The sequence below is a fragment of the Rhinopithecus bieti genome, unplaced genomic scaffold (genome assembly GCF_001698545.2).
Source record: "Rhinopithecus bieti isolate Rb0 unplaced genomic scaffold, ASM169854v2 scaffold_28016, whole genome shotgun sequence".
Taxonomy (NCBI): domain Eukaryota; kingdom Metazoa; phylum Chordata; class Mammalia; order Primates; family Cercopithecidae; genus Rhinopithecus; species Rhinopithecus bieti.
The window spans coordinates 4,159,173-4,176,209 of NW_016813202.1; the positions used below are offsets into that span (position 1 = coordinate 4,159,173).

A 17,037-nucleotide genomic window follows, 5' to 3' on the forward strand; every position below is an offset into this window, starting at 1 on the left:
CTACTACAAATACAAAAAAAAAAATTAGCCAGGCGTGGTGGCGCACACCTGTAATCCCAGCTATTTAGGAGGCTGAGGCAGGAGAATCACTTGAACCCAGGAGATGGAAATTGCAGTGAGCCGAGATCACGCCATTGCACTCCAACTTGGGCAATGAGAGTGAAACTCCATCTCAAAAGAAAGAAAGAAATCTTTCAGGACACCAGGACATTTCCTGGATTTGTTAAGTGTTAGGTCTGTTTGGTAAACATTATTAATTTTTTCTCTTAAGTGTAAATACTCTGTGACTAAGCATGCGTAACCTTCTGGGAATACAGCCCAGTAGGTCTCAGCCTCATTTTCCCCATCCCCTATTCAAGATGGAGTCGCTTCGGTTGGAATGCCTCCGACCGGATCATGTGGGGAAAAGCAACTGTGGAATAGTTGAGTCCTGGAAAACAGGCCTCAGGGAAGAGCAAAGACTGGGGATGAGGAAAGGAGAAAACACCACCCGCTCTGTAGCTGTGCAGGACTGAGCAAGAAGCACAGGATCAAACTCAAAGTTAGTCCGAGTCCTGATTTTGGTGGTGAGACCCAAGGAAAATTCATTAACAAACATTGTGCTGCCAGATACATTAATAAACAAACCCTAAAAGGGCCTGTAATTCAGTTGAAATGAGTTAGAAAAATCTTAAGGATCCTTATAAATAAAAACTCCTTGCTCTCAAGCAATCATTTGATTCACTGTATAGCAACGATTGTGCACTTTAGCACCACCCGAGGATCTTTAAGAAAATATCTGTGCCAGGCCTCATTTCCAAGGATTTAATTTGTCTGGAGATGGAGCCCCAGGACAGCCGTAGTTGTTGAGGGCTTCCAGGTGACTCTAATGCATAGCCACAGTTGGAAGCCCTGCCCCTATCTCACAGGTGTGTGGGTCTCTACTAGCTGTGTCCGCTTAGTTGCCAGGAGGCAGCAAGTTAGCCCACGTGTACAAGATGCTTCCTTCCATACCAGGTAGGAACATTGCTCTCTTAAACTCGGAGTGTGCCTGGGCAGAAGCTCTGGGGCCCAATACCTGCATTTTACAAGTCAGATTGCTGCTTTTTGCTCAGTGCCTGTGTGCCTGCATACATGGGTCTCCTGATACTCAGGCACGGCAGATGACTTTCACCTTTTAGTGTTTTGCTCACGGCTGCATCTGCAGAGCCTAGAATGGTGCCTGGTACACAGTAGGCTCTCGGTGTCTTATTAATGAGTTCCCTTTCCCAATACTGAAGTGATCGTGGGCGAATTCCAGAAGACCCTGCATCATTTTAATTAATTAATTAATTTAATTAATTTGAGACGGAGTCTCGCTCTGTCACCCAGGCTGGAGTGCAGTGGAGCCATCTCAGCTCACTGCAACCTTCGCCTCCCGCGTTCAAGCAATTCTCCTGCCTCAGCCGCCCGAGTAGCTGGGATTACAGACAACCGCCACCACGCCCGACTAATTTTTTTGGATTTTTAGTAGAGACGGGGGCGTCACCATGTTGGCCAGGCTGATCTCGAACTCCTGACCTCAAGCGATCCGCCCGCCTCGGCCTGGGATTACAGGCGTGTGCCACCGCGCCCGGCCTAGAGGCAATTTTCTATTTCTGACTTGTTAGGCTAGTCAGAGCAAGACGTCTTTACAGGTCTGGGCAAGCAGCTGGAAAAGGCACACGGCCCAGGGCTCCTCCTCCACCCAGCCCCACCCCTCCTCGGCTGAAGACCAGCCCTAATAAGGCAGCGACCCACCAGAATCAGCACCAGGTCAAGTGCACTCCGGACCGGACGGTGAGCAGATCCTACCTCGCGCATGCGAACAGCTTCTGTGCCGGCTCCTTGAAGAGCGGGCGCAGACTCAAAGCTGTTGCTTCCGCCCTTACTCAGCTCAGCTCGTCCCAGGGCGGGGCGGAGGCAGGGCTGGGGGAAGAGGCGTGACGGCGCTGTGCGAGTGCACAAAAGGGAGCTGTGGTAGGAGCACCGCGGCACAGCTGGCTTGAGCAACTGGAAACAAGATGCAGGTGAGCTGGGACGGGGCTCGGGTCTGGGGGCTGCGGCCCGTTCGTTTGTCTCATTGGGCTCAGGCCGGCGGTGGACGCCCGCCCTGTGGGAAACTCCGGCGCTGCAGGCACGAGGGAAACCCGGCGCGTCCAGGCCTCGCGCAGGCGCAGTGCGGGAGGGCGGGCGTGGTCCCACCAGGACCCACGGCCTGGGCTCCCCCGCTTCGGTGTGTCTTGTCCCCCAAACCTCGTCTCCTCAAGGTCTCTTCCCCACCCAGGCTTGTGAAGGTCTTGCCGGATCCCGCCTGACAAAAGTTACCTCCTCTCCTGAACTCCCCCTAAGGCACACCTGGGCAGAGGAAGCGGCGGGTCTGGCCCAGGGTTCCCCACGTAAAGCAGCGGCGCAGCTCTTGTTGCTGGGCACGCTGAGGGTTTAGTTACATCCTCTTCCCGCGAGTCCTGGGGTCCAGTTGGGGCGCGCTCCCTATCTGACCGCTCGGGTTCCAGAGCTCCTCCCCTCGCGAGGGTCCCGCTGTTTCGTGTTTTTTTTTTAATTAAAATAGGTAAAATTATTTTTCTGTAGCTGAAATTTACTAGTGGAATTTGGTTGAAGCCTAAAGAGAATGAAAACACCATGGAAATGGGCACCATTGTGGACAAAAATCTATGCCAACTAAATTTTATCACTGTCCAAGGATCCCGCTGTGGTCAGAAATTCTAACCTCTGCTCAGTGGCAGATGGAGAGGAGATGGATGGTGCGGGTTTTGCTGGGGAGGGAGGCATTAGGGTCTGGAGGGGAGGGCGTATCTGCCAGGAGCCAGACACTTTTTTTTTTTTTTTTTTTTTTTTTTTTTTTTTTTGAGACCGGGTGTTGCTCTGTTGCCCAGGTTGGAATGCAGTGGCACTATTCCAGCTCACTGCAACCTCGACCTCCCGGGGCTAAGCCATCCTCCCTTGTCAGCCTCCGGAGTAGGTGGGTCCACAGGCCTGCACCCATCACTCTGGGCTAATTTTTTGTACAGATGGGGTCTCCCTGTGTTGCTCAGCCTCAGCCTCCCAAAGAGCTGGGATTACAGATGAGCCACCTCGACTGGCCTAGACACTCTAAATGGTGAAGTGGGAGCTTGAGGGTTGCCCTGACCTCCTTTGCATCCCCTGTCCTTCAGGTCCCTTGAGGCCTTCCCTGACCACCCAGTGGAAAGGATTCTGCTCTTTTTTTTTTTTTTTGAGACGGAGTCTCGCTCTGTCGCCCAGGCTGGAGTGCAGTTGCACGATCTCAGCTCACTGCAAGCTCCATCTCCTGGGGTTCCCGCCATTCTCCTGCCTCAGCCTCCTGAGTAGCTGGGACTACAGGCATCCGCCACCACGCCCGGTTAATTTTTTGTATTTTTAGTAGAGACAAGGTTTCACCGTGTTAGCCAGGATTGTCTCGATTTCCTGACGTGATCCGCCCGCCTCGGCCTCCCAAAGTGCTGGGATTACAGGCGTGAGCCACCGCGCCCGGCCTCATTTTTCTTTTGATGTATCTCAGAATTGTTACACAGGGTTGGGGTTGGAGGCCGATTATCCCAGTGCCCGTTTCACAGTGCTCCTGATTTCGTATTCCAAAGCAAGCCTGAGCTCCATTAGCTCAACCATGCAAACCGGTGCTTGGACAGCTGGGTTCTGGATCCAAGAGCCACTTTTACATCAGTCTTTGTGACATTGATCCTTGGTGATTTTGATCCTGGCTGATTTGGCCAGCCGTTCTAGCACGGCAGTGCCTCTAAATGTCGTGCCTCTGCTAGGCTTGTGAAGATTCGGTGACAAGGTACAGGAAAAAGGGCTTAGAAGAGTGCCCTGCATTTTATGAGCTACTCTGAGAAGTCTCAGCTTTTCCTGTCAGGTTTGGCCCTTAGAGAATTGTCAGCCAAGCCTCATCTGCAGCCTGAGATCCTCAAAATGTCACAGTCTCTTTGCTTTTGGGCCCTATGCATGCCGCAGGCCGCTCTGCCTGGAAGATTTTCTCGATTACGGGCGCGTACCTGGCTAATTTTTGTGTTTTTAGTGGAGATGGGGTTCCACTATATTGGCCAGTATGGTCTTTAATTCCTGACTTCAGATGTTCTGCCTGCCTTGGCCTCCCAAATAGCTGGGATTACAGGCGTGAGCCACTGAACCCAGCCTGGAAGATTATTATTATTATTTTGAGACAGAGTCTCCCTGTGTCTCCCAGGCTGGAGGGCAGTGGCGAGATCTTGGCTTACTGCAAGCTCCGCCTCCCGGGTTCACGCCATTCTCCTGCCTCAGCCTCCCGAGTAGCTGGGACTACGGGTGCCTGCCACCATGCCCAGCTAGTTTTTTTGTATTTTTAGTAGAGACGGGGTTTCACCGTGTTAGCCAGGGTGGTCTCGATCTCCTGACCCCGTGATCCGCCTACCTTGGCCTCTCAAAGTGCTGGGATTACAGGCGTGAGCCACCACGCCCGACCTGGAAGATTATTTTTAAGTCCCCAGACTCCTGTCACAGGTTGCTTCCCACCCTCGGGTGGAATGTCACCTCCTCTATAGGGAACATCCCTGTCTACTCTGTGGAATGTGGGTCCTGGGTAATTCTCTAAAACAGCTTGTTTGTCATTGCACTTGCCACAATTTTATCTATGTATAGTTTGTATATGCACTTGTTTGTTGCCTGTCTCTTCCTCTTGACTGTAACACAGGTGACTCTTGCATTCACCACTCTTCCCCATGGCCTACAGTAATTTACATGTGGTAGATACTTAAATTTTATCTGTTGAATGAATCACTCTCAGTCATTATTATTATTATTTGAGACTGTCTCGCTCTGTCACCCAGGCTGGAGTGCAGTGGCACGATCTCGGCTCACTGCAAGCTCTGCCTCCCGGGTTCATGCCATTTTTCCTGCCTCAGCCTCCCAAGTAGCTGGGACTACAGGTGCCTGCCACCACGCCCGGCTAATTTTTTGTATTTTTAGTAGAGATGGTGTTTCACCCTGTTAGTCAGGGTAGTCTCTATCTCCTAACCTCAGCCTCCGGAAGTGCTGGGATTACAGGCGTGAGCCACCGCGCCGGGCACTCTCAGTCATTATTAAAAATATTGAACACATTCCATGTCAGAGCCTTGGTATCAGTATTAATGCTGATCTGCACATCCCATCCTAATTTTTACCCCAAGAATAGCTCCTCCATTCAGGGAGGGGTAGACAGGAAGAACAAAACAGGGGCTGTGGATCTTTCGACGCTTTCTCAGAAATAGTTCACAGACTGTGGTGTGAATTCTTCCCTTCCTGTCACTTTTCCCATTTGGCCCCGTGCCCATTATGGCCCCCTACATGCTGGACTTAGCACTCATGGTAACCTTGGTCCCGCTCTTCTAGGACCCCAACGCAGACACCGAGTGGAATGACATCTTACGCAAAAAGGGTATCTTACCCCCCAAGGAAAGTCTGAAAGAACTGGAAGAAGAGTCAGATGAGGAGCAACACATCCTCCAGCAGTCAGTGGGTGAGTTCACTGCCTTTTCTCTGCATCTGTCTGGGTTAGGAGATGGCTCCCTAAGCCTCTTGACTGCCCTGCCAGGAGACAGGTTGGAGTGCCAGCATGGACACTGTGTGTGCGGGACCTCAGACGAGACACAGGGCACCGCTCACCTTCACCTTCCTGAGCCACAGACTTAGGGGACTTCAGATGTGTCCCACAAGTCCGTGTCCATGTCAGATGAGAACTGCAGAAAATACTTCTTTCTGCTTTCTGGTCTGTGATTCCCTTTGATAATGTCGTGGAAATTTGTTCAAGATTTTAGTATTTGTGTTTTTTCCTGAGCATATACTTTATTCTCTGGTTTCATTGAGGATATTAACTAAAAATAGCTTTATCTGGGGAGGCATAAGATGTTTGCAATGTGTGGGAGTCTGAGGGGGGTTTTCTCAAAGGCAGTCATACTGTCTGAATTGGAGTCCCTTGGAGTGCTGGTAACCCCACCTACCTAGTGTTTACTGAAGCAGTCTTTGGAATGAGGCCCAGGAATCTGCATTTTAAACAAGTGCCTTAAAGGATTCTGAGGCTTGTCATAGTTTGAGAAGCATTGGTCACAGGGACTGGTACTTTTGTCCTCTGTTGACACATTAGAGCTAATTTAGAGAAGGATTTATTAGAAAGTATCCAGCGAGTGGTTACTGCATGATTGTCATTGTCAGCTGCTTTTCTGGGTTTGGGGATGTAGCTATGCATAAGCCAGACACAATTCTCTGCCCTCAGAGAACCAACATTCTAGTGGGGGAGACAGACAGTAAACAATAAAGAAAATAAGGCAGTAAAAGGGACTTGAAAGGGTTGGAGGAGAAGCAGGGTCAGAGAGGGCCTCACCGAGATGACATTTGCGTGGACCTGAAGGAGGTGAAGCTGGCATTTGGGTAAAGACCTGAAGGAGCTGAAGAACACATTTGAATAGACCTGAGGGAGTTGTTGACCTGAAGGAGGTGAAGAAGACATCTGGGTATTCCTGAAGGGGGTGATGTGAGCAAGTGAAACGTGGGCCCTGGCGTGGCTGGGAATCCCTGACGAGACTGGAGGTGCTGAGGGAGAGTGAGTTCAGAGCAGCCTCAGCAGACCCAGTAGCTTCTAGGAAGGACCTTGACCTTTACACCTAATGAGGCAGGAAGCTTTTGGAAGTTTAAACAGAGGAGTGACATTTTCTCTTTTTTTTTTTTTTTGAGTTGGAGTCTCGCTCTCTTACCCAGGCTGGAGCGCAGTGGCGCAGTCTTGGCTCACTGCAACCTCCACCTCCCAGGTTCAAGCAATTCTCCTGCAGCAGCCTCCTGGGTAGCTGGGATTACAGACATGTGCCACCACGCCTGGCTAATTTTTTTGTATTTTTAGTAGAGATGAGGTTTCACCATGTTGACCAGGCTGGTCTAAAACTGACCTCAAGTGATCCACCCACCTCGGCCTCCCAAAGAGCTGGGATTATAGGCCACTGCACCCGGCCAAGGGATGCATTCACTTTGAGATCCCTGTTAGACAAATAGCCACATTAAGAGGGCGCTTGGCTATGTTTTTCTCCACATTAGAGAAGTCTGGGCTGGAGGCCTATACTTTGTCAGCATATTGATAGCATTGAACGCCATGAGATTAGATGCAATCACCAAGGGAGTGGGTGTGGATAAAGAAGGAAAGTAGTCAAAGGTTTGAGCCTGGGGAATTTTAATCAGCAAAGGGTTCCAAAGCGTGGCGGTGGCTCACTCCTGTAATCCCAGCACTTTGAGGTGGGCAGATCACTTGAGGTCAGGAGTTCAAGACCAGCTTGGCCAACATGGTGAAACCCTGTCTCTCTATTAATGATAAAAAATTAGCTGGGCGTGGTGGCACATGCCCGTAATCCCAGCTACTCGGGAGGCTGAGGCAGGAGAATTGCTTGAATCTGGGAGGCTGAGGTTCTCAGTGAGTCGAGATCGCACCATTGCACTCCAGCCTGGATGACAAGAGTGAAACTCTGTCTCGAAAAAAAAAAAAGCATGGGGCAGGGTGGAGTGGGTAGGAGAAGAGAGGGGAGGAGGATCTGAGGGCTTGGAGAAGATGCTGTCAGTCAAGAAATTGAGATCACAGGTGTGAGCCACCATGCCCGGCCTCTCAGCTTCTAGACTGCGCCACTGCGCTCCAGCCTGGGTAAGAGAGCGAGACTCCAACTCAAAAAAAAAAAAAAAAAGAGAAAATGTCACTCCTCTGTTTAAACTTCCAAAAGCTTCCTGCCTCATTAGGTGTAAAGGTCAAGGTGCCTTAAGTAATTTTTGCTTAGGTGGGCTAAGGATCTGGTGTTGTGTGCATATCTTTAGGAGAAAAGAGAGGGGAAAAAAGAAAAATGTTTGTTCATCTTTTAAATTTTGCTTTTTGCCGATGTAACTAAATTCAGTGAAAACATATGAAGATATGACTTTGGAAGAGCTAGAGGATCATGAAGACGAGTTTAATGAGGAGGATGAACGTGCTATTGAAATGTACAGGTAAGTGCCACCCAGAGGGGCTGGTTTTTTTTGTTGTCGTTTTGTTTTGTTTTGTTTTGTTTTGGCGTGGCAATAAAATGTGTGGGCTGAGCATAGTGACTCATACCTATAGTCCCAACACTTTGGGAGGCTGAGGCAGGCGGATCGCTTGAGCCCAGAAGTTTGAGACCAGCCTGTGAAACCTACAAATCCAAAAATTAGCTGGGTGTGGTGGCGAATGCCTATAGATCTAGCTACTCAGGAGCCCGGGAAGTGGAGGTTACAGTGAGCTGAGACTGTGCCACTGCTCTCCAGCCTGGGCGACAGAGCCAGACTCTGTCTCAAAAAATAAAAAGAAACGTGTGTCCTTCAAAAAATTAATTTTCAGCTGAAACATTTGGGAGCGACTATAGTTAAATAATAATATTGTGAATTTTAGCAAACTGATCTTAGATTTTTGCCATAGCAAACTGATCTTAGATTTTTGCCATGAGACTGATAAATAAACCTGGGCTTTTACAAGGATTGCCTTCTAGAAGATGTGTGTGTGCACGTGTTTGTGTGTGGATGTAAGATGTTTCTCTCCTTGTTGTGCAGACGGCAGAGACTGGCTGAGTGGAAAGCAACTAAACTGAAGAATAAATTTGGAGAAGTTTTAGAGATCTCAGGGAAGGATTATGTTCAAGAAGTTACCAAAGCTGGCGAGGGCCTGTGGGTCGTCTTGCACCTTTACAAGCAAGGGTGAGCTGATCTTCCACTCCATCTATCAAATGTTAATTTGAATTTATGTCTTCAGGATCTCAGGCCTTACCTATATCAGAGAGTTTAAAAAATTTTTTTCTGGGCCAGGCGTGGTGGCTCACACCTGTAATCCCAGCACTTTGGGAGGCCGAGGCAGGTGGATCACGAGGTCAGGAGATTGAGACCATCCTGGCTAACACGATGAAACCCCGTCTCTACTAAAAATACAAAAACAAAAAAAATTAGCCGGGCGTACTGGCAGGCGCCTGTAGTCCCAGCTACTCAGGAGGCTGAGGCGGGAGAATGGTGTGAACCCGGGAGGCGGAGCTTGCAGTGAGCCGAGATCACACCACTGCACTCCAGCCTGGGCGACAGAGCAAGACTCCGTCTCAAAAAAAAAAAAAATTTTTTTTTCTGGTACTGAGTTTTTTGTGTTTTATTGCTGGTTTGCCCAAACCTTATTACTTAATTTTTTATCTTAAGACTTTCAAATTAATATTTGTGACTAATACTTATGCCTTTGTTAAAGCATAGCAATGGAGACTGTGCTTTTCTGTTTTTGGAAAGGAGTTCCTAAGTTATTTATTCCTTTACAGGAACTCTCACATTTCAATATTCTATGTAATGAATTTACCTCATAGATGGCAAGGATGGCTTTTATAGTAGTCATTGCCTGAACTGTGTGATACTGAGGTCTTCCGATGTTTCTCAGCTCTCCAGTCTTGTCTTAAACTGTAGAGTCCAGTGCTTATTTAGGAATTTCTTTTCTTTTCTNAAAAAAAAAAAAAAATTTTTTTTTCTGGTACTGAGTTTTTTGTGTTTTATTGCTGGTTTGCCCAAACCTTATTACTTAATTTTTTATCTTAAGACTTTCAAATTAATATTTGTGACTAATACTTATGCCTTTGTTAAAGCATAGCAATGGAGACTGTGCTTTTCTGTTTTGGAAAGGAGTTCCTAAGTTATTTATTCCTTTACAGGAACTCTCACATTTCAATATTCTATGTAATGAATTTACCTCATAGATGGCAAGGATGGCTTTTATAGTAGTCATTGCCTGAACTGTGTGATACTGAGGTCTTCCGATGTTTCTCAGCTCTCCAGTCTTGTCTTAAACTGTAGAGTCCAGTGCTTATTTAGGAATTTCTTTTCTTTTCTTTTTTTTTTTTTTTTTTGAGACGGAGTCTCACTCTGTCGACCAGGCTGAAGTACAGTGGTGTGATCTCGGCTCACTGCAACCTCCGTCTCCTGGGTTCAAGTGATTCTCCTGCCTCCGCCTCCCAAGTAGCTGGGGTTACAGGCACCTGCCACCACACCCAGCTAATTTTTGTATTTTCATTAGAGACAGGGTTTCACCATCTTGGCCAGACTGGTCTTGAACTCCTGACCTCGTGATCCACTCACTTTGGCCACCCAAAGTGCTGGGATTACAGACGTGAGCCACTGTGCCTGGCCAGGAATTTCTTTAAAAGCAGGAAACATTTTCTGACATTACATACTTTCTAAACCTTCAGAAGTTTGAGACCAGCCTGTGAAACCCAGTCTCTACAAATACAAAAATTAGCTGGGTGTGGTAATCCCCACCCAGTTTTAGAAAACTTCATGTTTTCTAAAGCTTTCTGACATTACATACTTTCTAAACCTTTCTAAACTTTTCTCATTCAACCTTATAAGAAAGGTATAGCAATTATCTTTTACACTGAAGCTGTTTTTCTGACTTGTTTTGTCAAATAAATTGGACTTTGGATTTGTGTCCTTCAGTATCCCTCAGCATATTAGGAAGTTTTTAAAAAACTTTAATTCAGCTGGGCATGGTGGCTTACACCTGTAATCCCAGCACTTTGGGAGGCCATTGCGGCTGGATCTTGAGTTCAAGTTTAAGAGCAGCCTGGGCAATGTGGTGAAACCCTGTCTTTACAAAAAAAAAAAATTAGCTGGGCATGGTGGTGTATGCCTGTACCTCCAGCTGCTTGGGCGGCTGAGGTGGGAGGATTGCTTGTGAGCCGAGATCACACCACTTCACTCCATTTAGCCTGGGTGACAAACAAGACCCTATATCAAAAAAAAAAACAAAACAAAAAAACCAAAAAGTTAATTCATCTTAGCTAGCAGCAGAATTACTTGTGAAACTGTTACAAGGTTTTACATAGGGTAGAAGGGTCATTGAGCTTTGTTCTGTATAAATGTGGGCTCATAATGGCTTCTGTTTTCTATGTGTGTTTTACAGAATTCCCCTCTGTGCCCTGATAAATCAGCACCTCAGTGGACTGGCCAGGAAGTTTCCTGATGTCAAATTTATCAAAGCCATTTCAACAACCTGCATACCCAATTATCCTGATAGGAACCTGCCCACGATATTCGTTTACCTGGAAGGAGATATCAAGGCTCAGTTGATTGGTCCTCTGGTGTTGGGCGGCATGAACCTGACAAGAGATGGTAAGGGCTCTGGGAGCCAGGCGGGGCTGTGAGAGATGGGAGGTGCGTTTCTGTTGGAGAGAGTGTCTGTTTCCTGGACTCCTGTTACGACGGTGGGTCAGGTTCACCTCTGCCTGTGTATGAGTGACTGTTAGGAGGACAGAAGCACATTTAATCGCTCATCTTAGTTACGTAATCAGGAACAGTTACAACTGGGCTCTACCGATTCATAGTTAAAGGAAGATATGATAGACTTAAATATAAACATTTCTTATTTTGGTGTAGAATATATTTTGTCTCTACAGTTGGATGTTTTTGTAGCTTGAGATCACAACATTCACTTTTGCTTTAATTCACATGAACACAGGGAGATGTTAATGTATATATTTGTATTTTCTATAAAAATATTCTCAGTTGAGTATCTTAGTAGCTTTTAAATTTATTTACTTATTTATTTATTTATTTATTGTTTGAGACCGAGTCTTGCTCTGTCACCCAGGCTAGAGTACAATGGTATGATCTCGCCTCACTGCAACCTCTGCCTCCCAGGTTCATGTGATTCTCCTGCCTCTGCCTCCCAAGTAGCTGGGATTACTGGCACCTACCACCACGCCCAGCTAATTTTTGTATTTTTAGTGGAGATGGGGTTTCACCATGTTGGCCATGCTGGTCGCGAACTCCTGGCCTCAAGTGATCTACCCGCTTCAGCCTCCCAAAGTGCTGGGATTACAGACGTGAGCCACTGCGCCCGGCTAGTAGCTTTTATTTATTTATTTTTTGAAATGGAGTTTCCCTCTTATTGCCCGGGCTGGAGTGCCATCACGTGATCTCGGCTCACTGCAACCTCAGCCCCCCAGGTTCAAGCAATTCACCTGCCTCAGCCTCCCTAGTAGCTGGGATTACAGGGATGCGCCAACACACCCGGCTAATTTTTTTGTATTTTTAGTAGAGTCGGGGTTTCTCCATGTGGTCAGGCTGGTCTCGAACTCCTGACCTCAGGTGATCCGCCCGCCTCGGCCTCCCAAAGTGCTGGGATTACAGGCGTGAGCCACTGCTCCTGGACAGCTTTTAAATTAAATTAAAATTTATTTAATTGTGCCTGTTAGCTCGGAAGGATGTGGGGTTTTTTGTTTGTTTTTTGAGATGGAGTTTTACTCTTTCACTCGGGCTGGAGTGGAGTGGTGCGATCTCGCTTGCTGCACTGGAGCCTCCTCCGCCTTCTGGTTTCAAGCAATTCTCCTGCCTCAGCCTCCCAAGTAGCTGGGATTGCAGGTGCCCACCACCACGCCTGGCTACTTTTTGTATTTTTAGTAGAGACAGGTTTTCACCATGTTGGCCAGGCTGGTCTTGAACTCCTCACCTTGTGATCTGCCCACCACAGCCTCCCAAAGTGCTGGGATTACAGGCATGAGCCACTGTGACCAGCTGTGTTTTTTAATTCCTTTTTCCCTGTTAAACATGGAGGTATCAAAATACATATCCGCACAGAACCTCAGCCCAGCGGCATTCTTGCCAAGTGAAACTCTTCATCTCATTATTGAAATAATATTTCCAACTATGCTTTACTAGAAAAACATTTTTAAACATAACTTTATATACTGTACCACTAAGATACTCATCTGGCAGCCGGGTGCGGTGGCTCATGCCTGTAATCCCAGCACTTTGGGAGGCCAAGGTGGGTGGATTGCCTGAGGTCAGGAGTTCGAAACCAGCCTGGCCAACATAGTGAAACCCCGTCTCTACTGAAAATACAGAAAATTAGCTCTGCGTGGTGGCAGGCGCCTATAATCCCAGGTACTTGGAAGGCTGAGGCAGGAGAATCACTTGAACCTGGGAGGCAGAGGTTGCAGTGAGCCGAGATCGTGCCATTGCACTCCAGCCTGGGTAACGAGTGAAACTCTGTCTCAAAAAAAAAGATATTCAGCTGGGGAAAGTATAAATATACAAACACACATAAACACACACACATAGGAGATACATCAGTTACATATCCAGTGTTCAGAGGTGTATAGCATTTCAGACTACATGTTTACATCTTATTTTGACCTTTTTTGAATGTAACATGAGGGGAGAAAGAAGTGTGCAGTTGTCTTTATTTCTAAAAAAAGTCTTGAAGTCTAGTAAACTTACATATGATTGTGTAAGTGAACAGTAACATTAAATACACTTATGTACGTATGTGTGGATATATAAAGATATATATATATTTTTTTTATTTATTGATTTTTTTAAATTTTTGAGACAGGGTCTTGCTCTGTCACCCAGGCTGGAGTGCAGTGGTGTAATCTTGGCTCACTCCAGCCTCTGCCTCCTGGGTTCAAGCGATTCTCCTGCCTCAGCCTCCTGAGTACCTGGGACTACAGGCATGTGCCACCATGCCCGGCTAAGTTTTGTGTTTTTACTAGAGATGGGGTTTCACCATGTTGCCCAGGCTGGTCGTGAACTCCTGACCTCAAGAAGTGATCCAGCCACCTCCCAAAGTTCTGGGATTACAGGCGTGAGCCACCACGTCTGGCCGAATATAAATTCTTGAGTCAGGAATTCGATGTCTTTTTTTTTTTTTTTTTTAAAGAAACAGGTTAAATTTGCATAACATTCAACCAAAGTACCTAGAGCTGCAAATACTGGTGTTACTCATCTTTGTGGAGCACTGTTTTTTTAACCCAGCATGACTGAGGTATGATTGACCAAAACAATTGAATATATTTAAGATATACAACATGGAGATTTAATATAGGTACAATGTGAAATGATTACCACAATCCAATTAATTAACCACTCCTCATTTCACATAGCTCCCCTTACTGTGGTAAGAATCCTTAAGATCTACTTTCCTTGCAAATTTCAGGTATACAATACATTGTTATTCACTGGAGTTACCATGTTCTACATTAGGTCTTCAGAACTTACCCATCTTATAACTGAAAGTTTGTATCCTTGGCCAACATCTCCCATTTCCACTCCTGCCCCCGATAACCACCATTCTATTCTCTGTTTCATGGATCACTTTAAGTTAATAAGACAAGTACAATTGGACTGAGCACGTTGGCTCAGGCCTGTAATCCTAGCATGTTGGGAGGCTAAGGCTGGAGGATCACATGAGGCCAGGAGTTTGAGACCAGCCTGGGCAACATAGCGAGATCCCATCTCTACAAAAAAGAAATTAGCCAGGTGTGGTGGTGCACACCTGTAATCTCAGCTACTAGGGAGATGGGCGGAGGATCATTTGAACCCAGGAGTTCAAGGTTACAGTGAGCTATGATTGCACCGCAGCACTCTAGCCTGGGTAACAAGTGAGAGCCTGTCTCCAGAAAAGTAGATTAAGATAAGACTTAAGTAAAATTGGTTTTCAGATTTTTTTTTTTTTTTGAGACAGTCTTCACTTTGTTGCCCAGGCTGGAGTGCAGTGGCATGATCTCAAGGCGCCCGCTACCACGCCTGGCTAATTTTTTGTATTTTTAGTAGAGATGGGGTTTGACCATCTTAGCCAGGATGATCTCGATCTCCTGACTTCATGATCCACCTGCCTCGGCCTCCCAAAGTGCTGGGATTACAGGCGTGAGCCACCACACCTGGCCTGGTTTTCAGATTTTAATGATGTGTCCAGTTAGCAGAACTCTCTGCCTTGATGTTCTTTAAGCAAAGCCATTTGTTGTAGAATCTCTTGGGTAGTCTTTTGGTTCTGCCTGGGCTCTTCTCTGAAGTAGGCAAATACATCACTTGATTTTGCTTCACTTGGTCTCAGAACACAGGAATTTAACTGATTTTAAGAGTGAAGTATTAGAGCTGAGTCTTCAGTTACTGATTGTTTATTATCTGGTGCTTTCCTTTTTTTTATTATTTGGAACAAGTGTGTAAGTTCTAGGGTATCACCATTTATTCTTTGACCCCAATAGATTGAGATACTGGACATGAGGCTGAAGAGTTTATTAAAATTGGATTTAATGGTTAGATTGCCAGCAGGTCTGTGGAAATTATTTCCCTCAAATTTTTCATGCTGATTTCCTTCCTGGGAAATTGTCCAAACTGGGAAATTGTAGTCATCAGAGGATAGGTTTATTCTTTGTATTTTTGAGACAAGGTCTTGCTCTGTCTTGTAGGCTGGAGTGCAGTGACATGATCATGGTTCACTGCAGCCTTGAACTCCTGGGCTCAAGTGATCCTGCCACTTCATCCTCCCAAATAGCTGGGATTATAGGCACACACCACCACTGTACCCAGCGAATTTTTATTTTTTAGTTTTATTTTTATTGTTGAGACAGTCTCACTGTTGCCCAGGCTGGAGTGCAGTGGCGTGATCTTAGCTGTCTGCAACCTCTGCCTCCCAAGCTCAGGTGATCCTTACACCCCAGCCTCCTAAGTAGCTGGGACCACAGGCACATGCCATCATGCCTGGCTGATTTTTCATCATGTTGCCCAGGCTGGTCTGGAACTGCCAGGCTTAAGCAATCCACCCGCGTTGGCTTCCCAAAGTGCTGGGATTACAAGTGTGAGGCACAGCACTTGGCGTACCCAGGTAATGTAAAAATTTTTTGAGATGAGGGTCTCACTCTATTGCCCAGGGTGATCTTCACCTTCTAGCCTCAAGTGATCCTCCTGCCTCAGCCTCCCAAAGTGTTGGGATTACAGGCGTGATACATTGTGCTGGGCCAAATTTTGATAATTATATTTTCTACTTAGAAAAAACTAGCTTGATGGCCTTAGGGTGAGGGGACCTTTGCAGCACAGTGCCTTAGGTGATTTGCTTTTTTTTTACCACGTAGAATTGGAATGGAAACTGTCTGAATCTGGAGCAATTATGACGGACCTGGAGGAAAACCCCAAGAAGCCGATTGAAGACGTGTTGCTGTCCTCAGTGCGGCGCTCTGTCCCCCTGAGGAGGGGCAGCAGTTCTGAGGGTGACTGAGGCTACAGCTGCTCTCACATGCCGAACTTTCTTATGACACATTGTCTGGATTTTTTAAAAAAGGAAAAAGCAAGAATGATGAATCCTTCTGTTTTTTAGTTTTGTATAAATTATGTTTGAAATCTTTACATTTTAGAAATAATCATTGCTGGAAATTCTGTTAAATATTTTGGAACTCTTTTTTTTAATTATAGTATTTCCTCTAAAAAAAATTAAAACCAGCCATTTGTATGGCAAATGTCTGTTTTCCTCATTTATATTTTAAGCCATAAAACCTAGTCACTATTTTTTGACATACAACCATAAAAAAATATAGTTTTAAATGTGAATAAATTATGCAGTGGAAAATTGCAAACTAAGCCTTATAGATACATTGTTTATTTTATAAAGAGAGCAATGAGATTATTAACTCAAAATACAGGAATGGTCTCCAGGACAAAAGAATCTCAGTATTTATTGAAGAAACAGACAATTTTTGTGAAATATTCCCGTATCGAAGCAATAACTGAAGGTTCCAGTTTACTGCCATATTTGGTTAAATGCGTTCTCTTGCTAAAATAGTTCATCTCAGACTGTTAACTAATTTTTTTTTTGAGATAGGGCTTTGCTGTGTTGCTGAGGCCGGAGTGCAGTGGCACAATCTCAGCTCACTGCAACCTCCGCCTCCTGGGTTCAAGCAATTTTCCTGCCTCAGCCTCCTGAGGAGCTGGGATTACAGTCGTGCACCACCATGCCCGGCTGATTTTGTACTTTTAGTAGAGTTTCATCATGTTGGCCGGGCTGGTCTCAAACTCCTAACCCCAAACTCGGCTTCCCAAAGTGTTGGGATTACAGGTGTGAACCACCGTGCCTGCCCTGTTAACTAATTATGCTTACTCTAAGAGGACATTGAATTAATTTTTGGAAATATATAAGCATACACATAAATAAACTATCTCAATCAATAAACTCATTTTGTGGCTCATTAGCATGATCACGTGTGTGTGAGATGT

The 17,037-nt window shown here is 46.1% G+C and overlaps 1 protein-coding gene across 1 annotated transcript; it reads left to right on the forward strand.

Annotated features, from left to right (window-relative positions):
• Positions 1–1,650: 1,650 nt before the first annotated feature.
• On the forward strand, positions 1,651–16,283 carry PDCL3 (phosducin like 3). The gene is made up of 6 exons (XM_017847807.1): positions 1,651–2,027; positions 5,383–5,509; positions 7,914–8,004; positions 8,581–8,724; positions 10,952–11,160; positions 15,903–16,283. The coding sequence occupies exons 1-6, from the start codon at positions 2,022–2,024 to the stop codon at positions 16,043–16,045; spliced, it is 720 nt and encodes a 239-aa protein (XP_017703296.1). The 5' UTR covers positions 1,651–2,021; the 3' UTR covers positions 16,046–16,283.
• Positions 16,284–17,037: the final 754 nt, after the last annotated feature.